General features: G+C 40.6%; 1 protein-coding gene and 1 long non-coding RNA gene across 4 annotated transcripts in view; both read right to left on the reverse strand.

Moving 5' to 3' along the window:
• LOC134299017 (uncharacterized) overlaps positions 1 to 20815 on the reverse strand; it is a 252780-nt gene that overhangs the window by 193255 nt on the left and 38710 nt on the right. The gene's annotated exons all lie outside the window — the stretch shown is intronic.
• The window catches only part of adamts16 (ADAM metallopeptidase with thrombospondin type 1 motif 16), a 126091-nt gene that overhangs the window by 78018 nt on the left and 27258 nt on the right, over positions 1 to 20815 (reverse strand). For 2 of the 3 annotated variants that reach the window (XM_008115056.3, XM_062980805.1), the window contains exon 3: positions 14135 to 14460. In XM_008115056.3, coding sequence (XP_008113263.2) covers positions 14135 to 14460 — 326 coding nt within the window. Of the gene's footprint in view, positions 1 to 14134; positions 14461 to 20815 lie in introns of those variants that run through there. The other variant, XM_062980806.1, reaches the window with a different exon arrangement.

Consider the following 20815-nt stretch of genomic DNA (forward strand, 5'->3'; position numbering starts at 1 on the left):
CCCCTTCTAGCCAATGCCTCCAAGTTTCAAAAGCTGCCTTTATGGCTAATAGTTCTTTTTCCCAAATGGTATAGTTTCTCTCTGGTGCGGTTAGTTGACGAGAATAAAAGGCACAAGGATGAAGGTGATCTCCCACCGGTTGTAGGAGTACAGCCCCAATTGCCACATCAGAGGCGTCCGCTTGCACAACAAAAAGGGTTTCAGGATCTGGATGCTGAAGGATTGGCTGGGACGTGAATAATTTCTTTAGTTGCTGGAACCCTTTCTCTGCTTGATCAGTCCAGCGGAAGGGCTGTTTCCCACGGATGCAGCTGGTGATTGGGTCAGACCAGCGGGCAAAATCTGGAATGAACTTGCGGTAATAGTTCGCGAACCCCAAGAATCGCTGCACCTCTTTCTTGTTGGTTGGCGCCCGCCATTCCAATACTGCTGAAACTTTTGCCGGGTCCATGGAGAGCCCTAGAGGCGAGATGCGGTACCCCAGGAAATCTACCTCTTGTAGATCAAAAGCGCATTTTTCCAGCTTGGCATAAAGTCCATGATCCCGCAATCGTTGTAACACCATTTTAACGTGGTTCTCATGTTCTGATTGTGATCTAGAAAACACCAAAAAATCGTCCAGGTAGATGATCAAGAACCGATCTAGATAGTCCTGAAAAATGTCATTGACAAAATGCTGGAACGTTGCGGGAGCTCCGCATAAACCATAATTCATAACTCGGGACTCGAATAATCCGAATTTAGTCTGGAAGGCGGTCTTCCACTCGTCCCCTTCTCTGATGCGAACTAGATTATAAGCCCCCCGTAGGTCCAGCTTGGTGTAGATCTTGGCTCCTCGAAGTCGGTCTAGTAGATCCGAGATTAAGGGCAGGGGATAGCTGTTCCGCTTAGTGATATTGTTCAATGCTCTGTAGTCCACCACCAAGCGTAAGTCCCCTGACTTCTTCTTTACAAACATCACTGGGGAGGCGGCTGGGGATTGAGAGGGTCTGATGAATCCCTTGCGAAGGTTTGTTTCTATGAATTCCCTGAGGGCTTCTTGCTCTGGTTCAGTCAGGGAGTAGAGATGCCCTCGCGGGATCGGGGCCCCCTCCACCAAGTCAATGGCACAGTCATAAGGTCTATGTGGGGGTAATTTTTCGGCTTCTTTTTCATTGAATACATCCCAATACTCGGAGTATTTCTTTGGCAAGGTGATAATGGGCTCGGTGTCTGTGGCATGGCAGACCTTGGCTACGAGGCAATGGTTTTGGCAGTACTTTGAAGCAAGCTGCAGTTCTCTGTTGGACCAGGAGATGCTTGGGTCGTGAAGTGTCAGCCATGGAATCCCCAAAATCACCGGGAAATGGGGAACCTCAGTAACAAAGAAGGAAATCTCTTCCATATGTTTCCTTATCCACATCCTGGTGGGTTCCGACCACTGGCTTACGGGGCCCGTCTTGAGAGGGCGGCCATCGATGGCTTGCACCACACGGGCATTCTTGAAGTCATGATATTGTAATCCCAGAGAGTCGGCATACTCTCTATCAATGAAATTGTTGGTGGCTCCTGAGTCTATCATGGCGTGGATCATGACGGGTCCCTTTTTTGCTGACCATAAGGTGACCACTAGAAGGAACAGGACCCCGGTTGGCGGCTCTTGAATGGGTTTTTTGACCGGGTTGGCGAGCCTCTTTACGCCCAGTCGTTGGCTTCCCCCGCCGGCTGTGTGCCAGCCGCCTCAGACGACTTCGTCTCCGTGGAGGACGCCGCCGCCAGGCGAGCGGCGGGCTTCCCTTTGGCTGGACACTCTCTGGCAAAGTGGCCCCCGGTTCCGCAGTACCAACAGAGATTTAGGCGTTGGCGACGGGCCTTCTCGGCGGCATCTAGTCTAGGACGCGCACTGCCCAACTGCATCGGCACCTCTTCGCCCCCTCTGGGGTATGGGGCTGGTGGTGGGGGTCTCCACACTGGACGCGGCTGAACGCCGGTGGGAGCGGGAGGTTTCGTCCCAGCTCTACCGCCCTGGCCTCGGGTCCATTGTTTCCTGTTGGCAAGCATGACTTCAGCTCGTAAGCATTGATCAATGAGTGCTTCAAGAGAGTGGGGGGGATCCACCTTGGAGATTTCTTCCAGCATCTCTATGTTGAGACCCTCCCGAAATTGTCCTCTAAGGGCTACATCATTCCAGCCGGTGTTGTGGGCCAGCACTCGGAACTCGGCTATGTATTGGGACAAGGGCCTGTCCCCTTGGGAGAGGCGCCGGAGTTTGTGGCCGGCTGCCTCCAAATTGTCCTCGATTCCCCAGGTCGCCTTAAGGTGGTCCAAGAAATGTTGCGCTGACCTTAGATGTGGGGAAGCTTGGTCGAACAGAGCCGTCGCCCAGTTAGCCGCTGGCCCGTCTAGGAGACTGTAAATCCACGCCACCTTGATGTCTTCTTGGGGAAACTCGGCAGCACGGGCCTCTAGATAAGCTTGGCATTGGCGACGGAAAACATGAACCTTAGAAGCTTCTCCAGTAAACTTGGTTGGCAACGCCATGGCCGGAAGACGGATTCCGCGTTCCTTCAAACCTTTTATTTCCCCATCCTGTGCATTGAGCTTATCACGGATTCGGTCCACCTCATCCTTGTCGATGGTGTAGGTAATCGGCTGACCGCCCGGCCCAGGTCCGGCTCCGGTAGACATTCTGGCCGAGGTTAATTGGTGCTTAGGGTGGCGGAGTCAAACTGTCAGGACCCAGGCTACAGAGCACCAATAACCATACGCAGAGGCCAGATTCTATCTAATATCTTTATTAAGGAAATATATAAAGTTAATAAAAGCAAGTGTATGAAATAGTCCAGAAACAGACCTTTCAGGAAAGGTCAAAATTAGTCCAAGAAAACAATGTCCAATATGAAATATTAAGGTCCAAAGTTGTAATCCAATAACCGAAACACTCACTTTGCCAGGCAAAGTGAGGGGAGATGACAAGGTCCTTTAGTCCATGAACTTGAGCAAGGCTAGGAATTAACTTGATACTTGAAAACAAGGCTTGAATCGTGGCACAAGGTAACGAGGAACAAGAACAAGGTTCGTGGAATTACTTGGTAAAATCCGTGAAACAAGGCAAGGTTTAGTCCTGGAAGGCGAGGCAAGGTCCGTAGGTAAACAAGGCTGGGAAACAGGAGCGAAGGCTTGAGAACAAGGACAAGGCTTGAACAGGAACGAGGCTTGGAACGGAGCGCGCTGTCCAGACACAACTCGCTCCGGAGGCTGACGAATTGACTCCGCAAAGTTACTCCGCGGGTAAAACACCTATATAGAGTCTAACTTTCCCGCCGAGAGCAGTTCTCTGGGAACCAGAAACGAAAGCTAATCTCTGAGACCAGATGTTTGACTCCTTAAAGATTCTCATGGAAAGCAGGCTTAATTGGCTAAATTCTTAGCAATTATTCTAGCACTCCTGCACGTGGCCGCTTCCAAACCTCTCTGTTGTTTACAAAACTCATGGCGAGAAAACACAGGAGATGTAGCCTCAGTGTTTGTTTGACATACTTCTGGAACATAACCCTCTTGCAGGTGCAAGGTTCCCAGATCTGGCTGGGAAGAATCTGTCTGGGAAGAATCCAGTTCTGACTGGGAAGGTAAAAAACCCAAGTTTTCTTCTTCATCAGGCATCACAATGCCATGAGCAGGACTACAAGGCCCATGAGTCATCACAGAATCTGCTTAAGGTTTTAAAGTTTAAATTAGTATTTTGAGATGCTAAACAGACAGGTTTAGCACAATGTATAATTCCTTTGACTTTCAGTTGGTTCACCATTAAAGCTACCAATCACCACTGGTTACATCTACATGGATTTAACTGTTGTTAGCACTAACCTGGTTTTTTGTGTTATTGCAGCATACTGTATCCCATACAGGTTCTGTGTTACACTCTGGTCTATTATTGCAAGCAAATTAATTTTTCAAATACTGTTTCATTATCTCCGCCACTATTCAAGAGCAGTGTTTCATTTAGCTTCCAAGTTGCATTACCTGCTCTTTTTACTGATGGACCCCATCTTGTAGTTATTAACGAGTGACCAGAGCTTAATACAGGCACCAAGGACATTTTTTGGAATTCTGGCACAATGTCTTCTGTTATTAAAAATTATCTATTCTAGAGTAGCTAGAATGCCTTCCTAAAAGGAATATAGAATATCTTTTTTTGGGATGTAGTTTTCTCCAATCATAAACTAATTTCTATTCTTGTAAAATAGAAAGTATTTTTCGACACTGATTTCCTTTTTCCTGACTGCACTGTGCAATCTATTATCTAGTATATAGCTTGTGCCCTTTCCAATAATTATGGATTCCTCTGCAAATTCCTCTATTTTCTTCAGCATTTGAAAATTGCTTGATTTTTATTTCTTGAGTAGTACTGTGCACCATGCACCATTCTGAGTCCTACCCATAGTTACTGTGTGTCGCTTTGAGTCCCACCCATGGGAGAAAAGTGGCATAAAAACGAATTAATAATAATAGTATGATCTTAATGTTGCTGTTCTCTCCATTATTTTTCTTTTTACAAATATGAGTCTCCCTTCCGTATCATCTACTTTATAAAAAATATCTTCTACTTTACAAAATTTTGAAAATAATATACTATTCTTCTAGATTGTCCATTCCACTTTGAACTAAACAGTGTTTCAAGTAATATTGTGCAATTTTTAAAGTTCCTTTCTTCAAATGAACTTTTTTCAAAAACACGTCTCGCATTCTCAACAGAATTCCACACCTGTATCTTTTGAATGGTGAGTCTAGGCCATTCATATTTTTAAAAATTAATACAGCATTTTTCCTAATTTAATGTAGGTTATGTTTATGAAAAAGACTGGATTGATTTTACCAAATATTGGTATTGAGACTTTGGATATGACAACAGAAACGTCTCCCTCCCAATTGACTGATAGTTTTTTAGTCTTCAGTTTTTGTACATTTCTTGCCTTTCCTTCTTTCCCTGCTCATGAAATCCTTTTCATACTCCATATTAGCCTCCTTACTACATTATAGTTTGCTATGTCTTGGCATCATTCCTCTTCTTATTAGTAATTATTTCTAATCCTGTTCCAATTTATCATTCTTAAAGTTTATTATTAGTCAAGCAAGGAGAAAAGAAAGATGTAGAGTTATGTTGCCATCTCCCAGAGTGGAAAACCACAACATCTGAAGTCACCCTATCATCAACTGAACTTGGGTCTTGCAGATTCAGGACTGTGACTTCCTTGATGGAATCTATCCATCTGGAATGCAATTTTCCTCTTTTTCTACTGCCATTTACTTTACCAAGCATTATTATCTTTTCAAGTTAATCATGTCCTGGCCAAACGACAATAGTCTCAGTTCAGTTATCTCAGTTTAGGGACATTTTCAGGTTTGATTTGCAGATCACAGAAGACTTTATATAAGTTTTAAGCAGACAATGAACATATGGAAATATTTCAAGATTCCCCAAACTTTGTATTACTCATTTACAATATAATCCCTGGTGCCTCTTCCTTTCTTGAACTCAGTTTAGACATCTAGCATTTCCTTTTCTATATATGGTAACCCTATTTGTTTTTGAATTCTTAGCACCATCGATTCTGGTTGCTATTTGTCATTATCCTCTGTTGTATTCCAGTAGCTCATTCTGTGCCATTCAATCTGGGAATATCATTTTCTGGCTCTATCGTCTTGGATTGTCTCATCATAAGGTTTTTGTGGTAAGGATTTTCCTGTGCCTCCCTCTATGAAGTAGTAACAAGTACAGTAGAGTCTCGCTTATCCAAGCCTCGCTTATCCAAGCTTCTGGATTATCCAAGCCATTTTTGTAGTCAATGTTTTCAATATATCGTGATATTTTTGTGCTAAATTCGTAAATACAGTAATTAAAACATAACATTACTGCGTATTGAACTACTTTTTCTGTCAAATTTGTTGTATAACATGATGTTTTGGTGCTTTTATCAGTCTTCCGCAGAGCATGTAAGACACACCTGTTTTGGCAGGCTTTTGATCTCCGTTATTGCTGTTTTTAAATGGATTAGATTTTAGCTGTTTTTGTAAGCCACTCTGAGCCCTGAGGGAGTGTTTTTAAGATTTTTTTCTTTTAAGATATTTTAAAGATGTTTTTAAATTGTTAGATTTTAGCCTTTCTTGTAAGCCGCCCCGAGCCCTAGGGGAGTGGAGGCATATAAGTTTAAATAATAATAAATAAATAAATAATTTGTAAAATCATAACCTAATTTGATGGTTGATAGGCTTTTCCTTAATCTCTCTTTATTATCCAAGATATTCGCTTATCCAAGGTTCTGCCGGCCTGTTTAGCTTGGATAAGTAAGACACTACTGTATTAACAATGGTCCCACTGCAATTTTTTCTGCGAGATTCTCCATTAATGTCACCCCCCACTATTGCTGCTGCCCAGTAGTTGTGTGGCACATTTGGTATTGCTCCTCAACAGAACCCTATCTGACATGGGGGATCCTACTAGCAGGATCCCCTCTTGCCTCACAGGAGCATGCTGTCCTACGACCACAGAAAAGTAATCTTTTTGGTGAGCTAGTTTTTGTGTGTGTGTGTGTCAGGAGCAACCGGAGTTGCTTCTGGAGTGAGAGAATTGGCCATCTGCAAGGATGTTGCCCGGGGGATGCCCGGATGTTTTGATGTTTTACCATCCTTGTGGGAGGCTTCTCTCATGTCCCCGCATGGAGCTGGAGGTGATAGAGGGAGCTCATCTGCGCTCTCCCCGGGTGGGATTTGAACCTGGTAGCCTTCAGGTCAGCAACCCAACCTTCAAGTCACAAGGCTTTTATCCCCTAAGCCACCGGAGGCTCCTGGTGAGCTAGTAAAACTTATTCTGTGCTTATCATGTACTTATTATCTGCCTCTATTCCATAACATCTGCTACTGGTGGGGGAGCATAACAATATTATGACTTGGGACCATACTCAGCATTACAGCAGCTTTCCCTGAACTGCAGGGAATCATCATCCATGGTTATATGGGCTTTGGATGGTGGGATCATTAGTGCAGCACAGCTGGAGGGCACCTGGTTGGGGAAGTCTGCCAGCCACCAGTTTTATGTGTGCATCAGAGGGTTTCCTAAAAGTATGAGGCATCAATCTGTTTAATATTAAGCACTAGGGAAATTGTTGTAAGCTATTCATCTGGGAATTCTCAAATGAACTAGACCTGTACCAAAGGAAACAATTCTCACTTGGCAAAGAAAGAGACTGGATGAGCTAATAGATCTTTTTTAACACTATAAAATTATGATTTTATATTTCCTAATATAAGGCCAAGTGCTCATTTGCCCTCTGGGTCAAGCATGTAGTAACTCTCAGGGTATCCAAAGTCTACCTCTTAATAGAAAGCCTCCTGCTTGTTATTGTGTTGCCATATCAACTTACAAAACATAGCACAAAGGATTTCAACACACTGCTGTGACTGGCATCTTGTACACTCCCCAAAAGGTGGTGGTATGGGGAAAATCAGGATAATCTCAAAACACAGATTTTCTTATCCAAGCCAAAAATGATTTATGGATAAAGTAGGGGAAGGCCAGAAACCTACCTTCATTGTAGGGGAAAAAATCAATTCCAGAATGTGTATTGAAGCATGTGTGGAAATGTTTAGTGCAGCCTTGAGGTATGTGGATGGAAGTGAGGAACATATTTCCCAAAAAGCTGTGCTAGTTAGACTCCCTCATCCTTGTGCCCTAAGATTGCACCAGACATTTCACATATGCTTGAACGTGAATGCCAATCACGGCAAAATGTAACCAAATTAAGATGCAATTCATGACATCACCATAAGTCAACAGCTGTCTTGAAGGTACATACACACACACATATATGACCAAAAAAGAAAAATATATTTTATAGCTCAAGATGTTATAGTATTGCCTTTGACATTTTGACAGCAAACATTTAGACAAAGAAGGAGGAAGAGTAGAGTGGGAGAGGAATTGGGAGCCCATCATAGAGTGTGCAGAGACTAAATATCACAGCATCCCCAGAGAAAAGTTTATGTTTTTTAAAATCTATTTCTACAAATGATGGTTTCTAGTCATCTCAGTGAGTTCCATTATGGGAAAGAAGTACTCCAATATGGAATTGAAACTACCTTGCTACTGCTGTATTCCTCTTAATATATGCCATGTAGACCTGAAGGCACATGAACAAACACAAGTTCGAGAGACTCTTGGAGAGAGCAGAAGCCTTAAAGGAGCTCTCCAAGGTACTGAACCTATTTGGAGGATAGGGTCAGCAACTTGTGTAGCTCTTTGCATGAATTACAATCCCAGTGGTATGAAGGCTTCCAACCACCACTAAGTCAGGAGGGCAGAGAAGAAGGTTTGGACAAGAGCAGGAGACGTCTAATGATTTAATATGCTGTACACTTGTTCACTTGTGGTTTGATCAAAATAGCAAACTCTTTTGGGTTAAATTAAGAAATACTTGTGCATCTCTGAATGTAAAATGCTTTGTATTAAATCTATCTGGGGTACTATAACATGAACATTCCAAAAAAGAGTCCCTTTCAACTAATGTGTCGACAAACTTACAAAAGACAGAGGTACTTTGGCTGTTCCAATCAATTAAGTGGAAAAGGCTTTTCCATGATCAAGCCCCAAAAGGACATCAGATGGCTTTAGTATCAGTTCTGAAAAACATATTACTGTATATACTCGAGTATAAGCCTAGTTTTTCAGCTCTTTTTTTAAGACTGAAAAGGCCCCCTCGGCTTATACTCGGGTGAGGGTCCTGGTTGGCTTATATTTGGGTCAGCATATACTCGAGAATATATGGTACATTTATTATTTTTCTCTATTATTATTGGTATTATTACATTTATTATTTTTCTCTATTATTGTTGCTACTATTACATTTATTTTACTCTATTTTTATTATTATTAATACATTTATTATTTCACTCTGATCTTATTATTATTATTATTATTATTATTATTACATTTATTATTTTACTCTATTTATTATTACATGTATTATTTTCCTGTATTTATTATTATTAGTATTACATGTATTATTTTACTCTATTATTATTAAAAGGATACATAAGCACATTTACATTGAAGAAGATGAGAATAATGATTTAATCAGAGTTGGACAGTCTTATCTTAAATTTGAGCTTTATGTAAATACTCAAAAACATTTAACCTACTGATGCCTTAATTAATGTAATTGTATTGATATCTATTTTTATTTCTGAAATTAACCACTCTTGGCTTATACTCGAGTCAGTAAGTTATCCCAGTTTTTCTGGGTATATACGGTTTTCTCGAGTATATACGGTATTTCATAATTCTTTAGGGTAGGATCACAGCTACATGGAATTAGAATTCACTTGTGAGAATGAGCAATCACAAGTATAAGGAAATATCATCCATTGAATCATATCAATGCTCATAGTATTCTGTTTTACTGCTAGTTCTCTAAGGTCTTTGGTAGGCATTGTGGAATGCATTTACAGTAGAGTCTCACTTATCCAAGCCTCGCTTATCCAAGTTTCTGGATTATCCAAGCCATTTTTGTAGTCAATGTTTTCAATATATCGTGATATTTTGGTGCTAAATTTGTAAATACAGTAATTACAAAATAACATTACTGCATATTGAACTGCTGTTTCTGTCAAATTTGTTGTAAAACATGATGTTTTGGTGCTTAATTTGTAAAATCATAACCTAATTTGATGTTTAATAGGCTTTTCCTTAATCCCTCCTTATTATCCAAGATATTCGCTTATCCAAGCTTCTGCCGGCCCGTTTAGCTTGGATAAGTGAGACTCTACTGTATTTAGAAGTCTGGGAAAAGTAACTTTTTGGACCACAGCTCCCAGAATCTTAGTTAACCTGGCCATGAGGCTTCTGGAGCTACAATCTTTAAAAGTACATTTTTACAAGCTCTGATTGCTGGACAACCTTGAACCTTCCACAAGAGAGAATTGACAGATAGAGAGAGAGCAGGAAGGCATTCAGAATTAACTACTGTGTTTCCCCAAAAATAAGACAGTGTCTTATATTAATTTTTGCTACCAAAGATGCACTAGGTCTTATTTTCAGGGGATGTCTTATTTTTCTATAAAGAAGAATTCACATTTATTGTTGAACAAAAAATGAACATTTATTATATACTGTACAGTTGTTGTCATCACAAACCAGCATAACCAGACAAACTGTGAATCCTATCAAGAATTTCTTGTTACTACCATTATTTACATGTACAGCAATCTATGGTACATACATTGACCAATCCTGCATGCTCTGGTGTTGTATTTGGTGGGCATGCTTCCAAACAAAAACTTTGCTAGGTCTTACTTTCAGGGGAGGCCTTATATTTAGCAATTCAGCAAAACCTCTATTAGGTCTTATTTTCAGGGGATGTCTTATTTTCAGGGAAACAGGGTAGCATTTTCAATGAAACCCAGCAAAAAGTCAGATATGAGATTTGTCCTTTACTAAGGTTTGGGAAGAAACAAAACCTAATATTAAAGAGAATTTCAGAAGGGATTAAAGTCCTTGTCAGTTTCTCACATTGTGGTGACCAGATGGAGCCAGTCACCAAGGCCTGAGAATTCAAGTTTAAGATATGCATATATGGATCTCAGGACATTACAGAATTAGCTTGTCCAAATGACTTGAAAGCCAAAACATGGACATGAAAGAAAGAAAGAAAGAAAGAAAGAAAGAAAGAAAGAAAGAAAGAAAGAAAAGTGCTAATACTGAAAAATGGTGTAGATGGATGTTAAACATATAAAGGAGAGGCAGAGTGGATGTGGGCAGGGTGAGGGGGGATCAGAGTTTTGTTTGCTGGCTTTGCTGCTAGCTTTCATAATTCAGAGTCCTGTGTGTGGATAGAAAAATGCATGTAGGCATGCAGGTGGTTGGCGACTCAAATGCCAGCAGGCCATTGAATCCACTTCAGATTTTAGTCTTCGCTTTAAAGAAGCAAGGGAAAGTACTGAATCTATTTCAATAATCTCAATGCCTTGGAAAATGCCTTTAAAGTTCAGACAAAATCCAGAGTTTTAGTCATTGCCTCATTGACACAAGAGTTCACCACTGCTCTGTATCTTCCATTTTGCAAAGTACATCAACTTGAGTAGAGGGTGAACTGTTGTGTGAATAGGATCTAGAATACATAAACGTTGCTACCGGGGTGGTGGTGTCGTAACCTTAGTTCTACCACTCTTCACAAAGTCCACAGAGCTCTTGTACCATTGCAAGATCTTGGTTTTGTATTCCCTGCTTATTTTGACTTGGCTCTTTGATTTAGCCAAGTTTTTAGCCATAAAACACAATCATCTAGCTATCTTGTTTCTGATTGAAGTCCAGCATTCTAGTGCAGTTTTAATAAACAAATATGAATACCTCTCACATTTTGCTGGGAACAAGATTTTGATCAAACAAAATATATAATTTCCAGCACTCTAATCGGTAAGCACCATGTTATTCTACAGCAAGATATATTGGGAATTCCATTAATCATTACTTTGCAAAAAAGTACCTATTTTCACTAAAGTTTCAGTCTTAACAAATGTTACACTTAAGCTATAATATTGGCCAATACAGTGAAAAATACTTTCCAGATTATATCACAGTATGCAAACTGCATGAACACAGAGGCAATAATATGGAACCAGTAACCATTTCCTGGTTTATTTGGATTATATCTAGATAAAGAGTGGAGGTTAGAGTTAGAGCAATTCTTTCAATCAGGTTTCTTTCTTTCTTTCTTTTTTTTGAAAACTTATAACTGGAAGGAAAGTCACTATAAAGAGTGTGAAGGGGAGTCCTCAGTGAAATTTGTGGATGGTAGATGTATTTTGAATTAATTGGGAGGTAGATGTTATTATGAATTAATGGAGAGCAGAGGTATAGCTAAGGATCTGAATAAAAACCATACCTGCCTAAATGAAATTGGCCTCAAATTTCTAGCTTTGCAGAGAACAAGACATCATAAATTCTTTTTATCTAGAATTCTTATGTTCTCATTTTATCCCCACCCCTTCCTAGCGGGGATACAGCAAAATATTTTCAAGATGTATGTACTCTTGCTTTTAATTTTTTAAAAATATTTTTTTATTGTTTCAGCTTTTGAAACTACAGTAGTCTCACTTATCCAACACTCACTTATCCAACGTTCTGGATTATCCAATGCATTTTTGTAGTCAATGTTTTCAATATATCATGATATTTTGATGCTAAATTCGTAAATACAGTAATTACTACATAGCATTACTGTGTATTGAACTACTTCTTCTGTCAAATTTGTTGTATAACATGAAGTTTTGGTGCTTAATTTGTAAAATCATAACCTATTTTGATGTTTAATAGGCTTTTTCTTAATCTCTCCTTATTATCCAACATATTCGCTTATCCAACATTCTGCCGGCCCATGTATGTTGGATAAGTGAGACTCTATTGTAGTATTTTTTTTTTGGAAGGTAGAATATTATATCGGGAAGGGAGCTGACCAGGAAAGCTGCTTCTCAAATGCTGGTGCTTGCTGCACAGATGTCATTATTTTAAAGTGAAAAGATTCCTTTTAATTTTCTTAAAAGTTAATGTCTTATGGGCATTACAAGAAACATTGCAAGCCACGTGAAGCTGCAGAGTGCCAGATATTGGCACAAAGCCTTAAAAAAAATTGAACTGTTAACACACACATCTCTCAGCCACTGCATAATGTTTATAATAGTCTAAATGTCCAAGCTCTCATGTTTCACATGACTTCCTTTTTCATGCAGCATACACTTTTGGAGAAATACAAGGTTCGGCACATTGATCAGAATAATCTTTCATGGCTTACTTAATTAACTTTGTGTATACTGTACCTAGATACATAGCAAAGGCACTAAGAAACCCCGGCTGAATCTACACGGCCAAATAATTCAGATTCAACTGCCTTATATGGTCAGTATAGATCCATATAATGGCAGTTCAAACTGCATTAAGTGGGTGGTTCCCAACCTGTGGTCCATGGACCACCAATGGTCCCCAAAAACTAAAATATGGCCCATGGCCTCACCATTACTACACTGTTGCAATGAGAGCAACTGGTCGTGAAACCCTCTTATAGTGCCAAGGCAACGGTGATGTGGGAAAGGGAGAGACAGACAAAAAGTGTGACAACAAGCCTCCTGACTGCTGCTTCTTCTTCTCCTCTCTCTCCCTGAGCAGAGCCATTCCATGTGGCACCTGAAAGTGGGGGTGCCCTGTTGTCTTCATTTTTAGGCCTGTTCTTGGGGTTATTTGGGGTGCTGATTCAGAAAATTGTATTGGATAGACCATATCAGATCTAGATTATTAAATGTGTTTTTTTGTGGGTGATCAGATGGCAACTACTGGATGGCATATGTTCTGTATCAAAAACTAGAGCTGATGTAGTCTTTCCAATGAAACTTTCTGAATCAGCACCCCAAATAACCACATCAAATCTAAAGTTGACCAAAAACTGATTTGTAATCCTTTTGGTATTAATGTTGGAGAGTGGACCCTGGTGAAAATAGTCCCTGGTGAAAATAGTCCCTGGTCAAAATGGTCCCTGGTCAAATAAATGTTGGGAACCACTGGTCTAAATTGACCATATAATGCATTCAAACTACATTATTTGGAAGTATAGATTCAGCCTCTGTAAGTGAATCACAAATATGTGTAACAAGACATCAGCACATATCCCAATGCACACTGGGCTCTACTGATGTACATGGATACTCCCTGGCTGGTGTTCCAATGTACAACATTGTTGATGTACTTTGCTCGCAATGTACATTAGCCACCTTCCCAGTTCTCATACATAGTAATGTAATTGCAGGTCCTTTCTGGATACAGATGTCATGGAGCTGTCCAGTTCTAATTCTGGCAGATATAAGTGCATTTATGATGATGGAAGTCCTCAGTAGCATTCCTGAAGTATTAACAAAACCTTTAACAAATGCCTTAAATCCTATCGTTAATCCCAGATAGAATAAAACATATCCTTCAATAGATATTCTATCTGAACAACAACTTTTACATCCGACTTGATTTTTATTAACAATTACCACCACATTGTCTCCCCTTGTTCCTCTATCACATTGCCTTTATGTAGAATGCTATAGTACTAGTTGAATCTCTACTTACCAAACCTCCACATGTTGAAAGTGCTACTGATGAGTTTTTGTGCAATCGCAAGACTCCTTGATAAAAGCAAAAGTCTTCCTCTGGGTATGTATGTATTGAGCTGGTTCTTCCCTTGCCCAATGTCTGTATTGTAAATCCAGGGGCCACAAGAAAATCAGAAGTCTTTAGGTCAAGATGGAAGTCATGGCCAAACCCATGGAAACGGAGGTGCAGTGAGTCTTTTTTTCCTTCTGAAGTGGACCTCTTTCTCCTTTCATGATGTGCAACTGCATGACTTATATAATCCCCCTTTTGGTCTACTTCATATGCTGTCACAATATCATATTCTGCAATTAGTGAAGACATGTAATCAGAATACATAACAACACAAGTGTCTCCATAGGCACTGCTAGGCATTTAAGAGATCTAAAGCACAAATAAACAGAATGAAAATCTGTTTAAGGTTTGCATATGCTAATATATAACAATTTTATATATGTAGACATCCAATGTCCTGGAAAACAGAATTGCAGGTAAAACCTCATGGGTACCCATCTAGCAATGCCCTGAATCTAAATAACTACTTATGGTCACATAGCTGATGTAGTAGGCTCATCATGAGATATAGTGACTGATCTAAGCCAGCTGAGTAAGTCTGTAGCTGAGGGAAGATCTGAGGAATGAATCTGTTGACTCACAGTGTCTTCATTAAGCTACTGTTTTGAACAAAACCTTTTCTCAGAATGAAGACATAGTTGTGCTTACTTTAAGCAGACAAATAGCAGAAAGAGAAAATAGTTCCCTGTCAATACAATGTTTGGCCAGTGTCAGGCATTCCTGACACTTCTATGGATGGTGAGGAATCATATGATGTTACTCCAGTTTGCTGTTGGAAGTATTTTCATACTTCCTCCCACTTTTAACAGGGGCCAGCACACGATAGGAAATTGTCATCTGTAGTGAACCATACCTATTAGGCCTGGAATGAAGCCTGGGTAACAGTGAGTGAGGCAAGCCTCCATTTTGTAGAGGAATGCCAGGCAGCCATCTTGAGTGTGGTTAGAAAGGGGGAGGAGCTTAGAGAGAGACTCCTAGGATTGGCCAGCCAGAGCAGATGGGAGGAGCCAAGTCTTAGAGTGCAGAGGAAAAAAAGAGCTCCAGGCAGTTCTCTTTTGAGGTTTGAAGAGAAAAGAGGAGTTTTGAGTGTGTGTGTGAGAGAGAACTGAAAGCTGTGAAAACTGACAGGCTAGGTCAGGCAGTTTGGATCTTTTGAGGGGAAGATAACTCAAGGGATTGACTCTCACTACTGGGCTGGTTAATAGAAGGACTCTAGGTTAGAGTTAATTAACAACCCAGGGGAACTCGTGACTATTCTCAGCAAATAGAGCGAGGGTTTTTGTGACCAATAGATAGATTGGTTGGTTGGAACTGTTTGAAACTAAGTGAAGTAATCTGAAACATACAACTAAGTTAAGCTGAAGAATGTCTGTAACCGATTACGCTTATGAACCTCTCTGAAGTAATCATTTGCCTGTTTTAAGAAAATAAATTTTTATTCTATTTTCAACTTTCAAAAACCTCCACAGTGTATATTTTCCATCAAGAAGCCTTTATAAAAGTTCCAGCAATACAACAATAAAATACCACAGAAAAGCCTCATGGTGAACATCAGTTTGGGAGCCAGGGGTAGAAACAGTGTGGGTAGAGTAGAGTGGAGAGGTGTCCGATATATTTGGTGTCCGTTTTCCATTATATTGGTGGCAGCGGTGGGATTTTAAAAGATTCCCCCCTGCCTGAAGGAGGAGCCTCCCCGCTCTCTGGTCATTCCTTTATATCATCCAACTCCAGTTATGTTACTTTTAACCTCAGATCTTACTGTTACAAGTCAGTTGCCAGCTTCTGGTTTCTACACATTTCCCATGTCTGTAATTTTATCAGATCAGCCACAGCAGTGAGGTAATGACAGAAACAATGTCACTGGCTTGATAGAAACAGTGGCTTTTTAACAGCCTTCAGGAAAGCGAAACAGAAGTTCACTTTTGAAATGTTGTGCAGCTGGGTGTGAAATCAGAAAATGTTTATTTCAAGCCCAGAGCTCCACTATGGGCTTCCATGGTTCTGTGCAAGCAGAGGGTCCCTCTGTTCTATTCAGTGCTAAAAGCAAAGTAGCAATGAGATGATAGAGCTGTGAATGCAGCAAGGCCTGCCTACACAGCTCTATCATCTCATTGCTACTCCTGGCTGCATTTCGTTTGTATCAAAGGAAGATTCATCTGCCCATTTGGTCAGCATCTGCACATGAAATAGGAAGGGAAATCTCGTTGATTCAGATGTCAAAAATAACTGGGATTCATTCTTGCTGACACCCAGAAGAGATCATGCTGTGTTAGATGAAGGTTGGTGCAACTCTATGGACCATAACATTTTTCATGCTAATAAGTTGTGACTTTTTAAAATGAAAATGCAGGTGTGCTTTCTTAGTGATTTTATAGCTAGGATTTGTTCAGAATTTTAACCACAGATAACAACAACACACAGCTTATTCTAGTGCACTGGGAATTGAGTAATGGGGTCATGTTGGGGTCTAGGGAAGTCATATTTGATGTTACAGAGAGGAGGGGAGAGGATAATTAAAAGCCCAGTTTGGCTTTACATTGGATCCACTGGTGGTGCAGTGGATTAAATAGCTGAGCTGCTAAACTTACTGACTGAAAGGTTCAAATCTGAGGAGCAGGGTGAGCTCACGCTATTAGACCCAGCTTCTGCCAACCTAGCAGTTTGAAAACATGCAAATGTGAGTAGATCAATAGGTACCGCTCCAGTGGGAAGGTAACGGTGCTCCATGCAGTCATGCTGGCCACATAACCTTGGAGGCGTCTATGGACAACGCTGGCTCTTCCACTTAGAAATGGAGTCAGGCACAACTAGACTTAATGTCAGGGGAAAACCTTTACCTTATGGCTCTACATTAAATAAATTTCATATTGCTTATTCTAACCTACACAGAACAACAGTTTCAGCAAAGAATCAATAAATCTCTCCAGCATCTCAAATCAAGTTAATAAAAAATGTCCAATCAAAATGAGACTTTCCTGAATGCATTGGGATAGTAATTATCTAGTATAGCACCCTCTAGTGTTTTCTGTTTTTTCGCAATTGCATAGGTAAAGGTAAAGGTTTTCCCCCCGACATTAAGTCCAGTCATGACCGACTCTGGGAGTTGGTGCTCATCTCCATTTCTAAGCCGAAGAGCCGGCGTTGTCCTTAGACACCTCCAAGGGCATGTGGCCGGCATGACTGCATGGAGTGCCGTTACCTTCCTGCCGGAGCGGTACCTATTGATCTACTAACATTTGCATGTTTTCGAACTGCTAGGTTGGCAGGAGCTGGGGCTAACAGCAGGCGCTCATTCTGCTCCCGGGATTTGAACCTGGGACCTTTTGGTCCACAAGTTCAGCAGCTCAGCGCTTTAATAGAGCCTTTTGAATAAGCCCCGGTCTCAAAATTACTATCCTAAAAGCTTATATTTTAATGAGGACTGCTGGATTGAAAATAGCTTCACTATCTACACTGAACATACAAACAAAAAGGAATTCAGCTCAGTTGGCTGGTAAAAAAGGCACAGTTCATTCTGTACCTTTATCACCAATCAGCCAGATTTCAAGACATGAGTGATGGATGTTTACTGAGCATCTAGCACAAAAAAATAGCTACTAAAGGAGACAAGGAACATCTTTACTGTCCAACAACAGCTGTTTTAGTATCTTGTTGCCCAAAGTAGAAATGTTGTGAGCTGCTAGAAGAGTTGTATATTCCAGCTTTCCTGCAACTGTCCATTTGGTTTCTATTCCAATCCAAGCAGGGAATAAAGTACAGTAGAGTCTCACTTATCCACCATAAACTGGGCGGCAGAACATTGGATAAGCGAAAATGTTGGATAATAAGGAGGGATTAAGGAAAAGCCTATTAAACATCAAATTATGTCACGATTTTACAAATTAAGCACCATGTTTTACAACAAATCAACAGAAAAAGCAGTTCAATCCACGGTAACGTTATGTAGTAATTACTGTATTTATGAATTTATCACCAAAAGCATTGACTGTTAACAAATTGACTACAAATAAAGATAGAATTTCATAAAATGAACTTACAATAACAACACTGTTGAAAATTAAATCCGTAAAACATTCAGTCCTTGCTGCCTAGAGAAAGAGCTGTGGATCCGGGTGGGAGACAGACTGCGTTGGATAATCCAGAACGTTGGATAAGTGAATGTTGGATAAGTGAGACTCTACTGTATTCATTTTTATACTCAATGGCAGTGTTGTTCCCATGTCAGTAGTGTGGCGAATCCATTCTGGGTTTTAACCTGAGTGTCAAACAAACTGATTCTACTATGGTTCAGTACCTTGGATAGCTCCTTCATATTTCAATTTATACAGGGACTGGATTACCACCCTATCAACATGGATATTGACAGTTGCCACATCATAGAAATACAGTGGGATGCCAGAGGAAGAGCTAAATATCCCACACCTATCTGGCAGCCTTATCACATGCTTGGAAATTTCTAGTCACCTATGGATACCAAGCAATGACTCAAAAACAAGGCTGTTACAATAAAATACATTTGAATATTAGAACAGGATGGAATTGTTCCAATAGGGTACTCTGCATCTGGATGTTTTATGTGGCTAATAAAAAGCTGAAAATGTCAGGTTTATAGGTGGAAAGTGTAGATTTTTGTACACTTTCTGTGTGTCTGTGTGTATCTGGATAGTTAATAAACCTCAGTTTCAATTTCCAGTTATACTGACACATTTGAAACATAAAAGCAGAGCAAGTCACTGACGGGCTCAAATCTTTACTGGGCTCCTACCACCCCAAAGCAAGATGAAGGCAAGAGTTATTCATTAGCTTGAATGTGTGGGGGTGTTATTTCCTCATCCATTAAGTTATTACTGTTAGGTTTTAAGTTGCAAGGCAGCAACTCCAGACTGGAAGAAAGCCAGTGATAAATATATCAGTTTAATTTAAGAAAGCCACACTAAAATAGCTGATGCATTAAGTGCAAGGGGAAATCCATTAAGAGGGATCAAAAACAACATATCAAGTACATACAGCAATCACCGCTATTCAAAATATTAACTGGAGAAATTAAAGAGTTTGACCTTCTTATTAATAAAAACATCCTGACCTTTAGAGAGAACAGCGATTTTTACAGCCCAATCATAAGCATCTTCGTGTGGAATTAGTCTTACAAGCCAAAGGGAATTACTTCCCAGTACAATGGACTTAGTCGACTGTACAAAGAAGATATAATAGACTTGTTCATAATATTTAGCTGCACCTTCAAAGAAACAAGCATCACTGCATTCACTGGGGCTCATTTCCTAGAGAGTATGCTTTTATTTGGACACATGCAACTCTCACTAACCGCAGTCGAATGGAACCTACTGGCAAGGAAGCTTGCTTTAGGATCAACATGCATGTAAATAATAATAAATAAATAAAACTATTTATATCCCGCCACCATCTCCCCATGGGGACTCGGGGCGGCTTACATGGGGCAGAGGCCCAAACAACATAGAACAAAACATAGGCAACATAATACAAATACAGATATTAAGATGCTGCGTTTCACAATATCTTGAGATGTCTGAAATATGAACTATTGTGCTTACCACACAAGATCATCTTGATAGTATACACAAGATCATTTTTTAACAATTGAGAAACTGCAAGTTGCTTCTGGTGTGGGAGAATCGGCCATCTACAAAGACATTGCCTAGGGGACGTTCGGATGTGTTACCATCCTGCTGGGAAGCTTATGTCCCCGCGTGGGAAGCTAGCGCTGACAACCAGAGTTCACCCCGTCTCGTGGATTCGAACTGCCAACCTTTAGGTCAGCAGTTCCGCCAGCACAAGGGTTTAACCCATTGTCCCAGCACAGCCCCCTAACATAATATTAATAGGGTATTGGGGTTGTTGTATGCTTTCCGGGCTGTATGGCCATTGTCCAGAAGCATTCTCTCCTGACGTTTTGCCCACATCTATGGCAGGCATCCTCAGAGGTTGTGAAAACAAAAGTTTTGCAGTTCAATAGACTTTTCCCATGTTTTTACCTCACAACCTCTGAGGATGCCTGCCATAGATGTGGGCGAAACGTCAAGAGAGAATACTTCTGGAACATGGCCATACAGCCCAGAAAACATACAACAATCCTGTGATCCCGGCCATGAAAGCCTTCGAAAACTCATTAATAGGGTATTGTTTTTAGCATTGTTAGCCGCTTTGAGTCTCTTTAAAGAAAGGAGTGAGATATAAATAACAAAAACAACAGGTTCAAGCATGCTTCATACAGTGGAACTGGCATCTGGCTATACTTGTACCGGGTGTTTATGTTGTACTAGGTCTATCAGCGACACATTAAAGGACATATAAGATGAATGATAAAAGAAGTCCAAAGCACTGTTTTAGTTAAATATCAGTCATCCTGCTAGGACCCCCCCGGTGGTGCAATGGGTTAAACCCTTGTGCCAGCAGGTTTGCTGACTGAAAGGTTGGCAGTTCGAATCTGGGAGTGGGGTGAGCTATTGTCTGTCAGCTCCAGCTCCCCATGCGGGGGAATGAGAGAAGCCTCCCACAGGATGGTAAACCATCCAGATATCCCCCGGGCAACATCCTTGCAGACAGCCG

The sequence above is a fragment of the Anolis carolinensis genome, chromosome 4 (assembly GCF_035594765.1).
Source record: "Anolis carolinensis isolate JA03-04 chromosome 4, rAnoCar3.1.pri, whole genome shotgun sequence".
In the NCBI taxonomy this organism is placed as follows: Eukaryota; Metazoa; Chordata; class Lepidosauria; order Squamata; family Dactyloidae; genus Anolis; species Anolis carolinensis.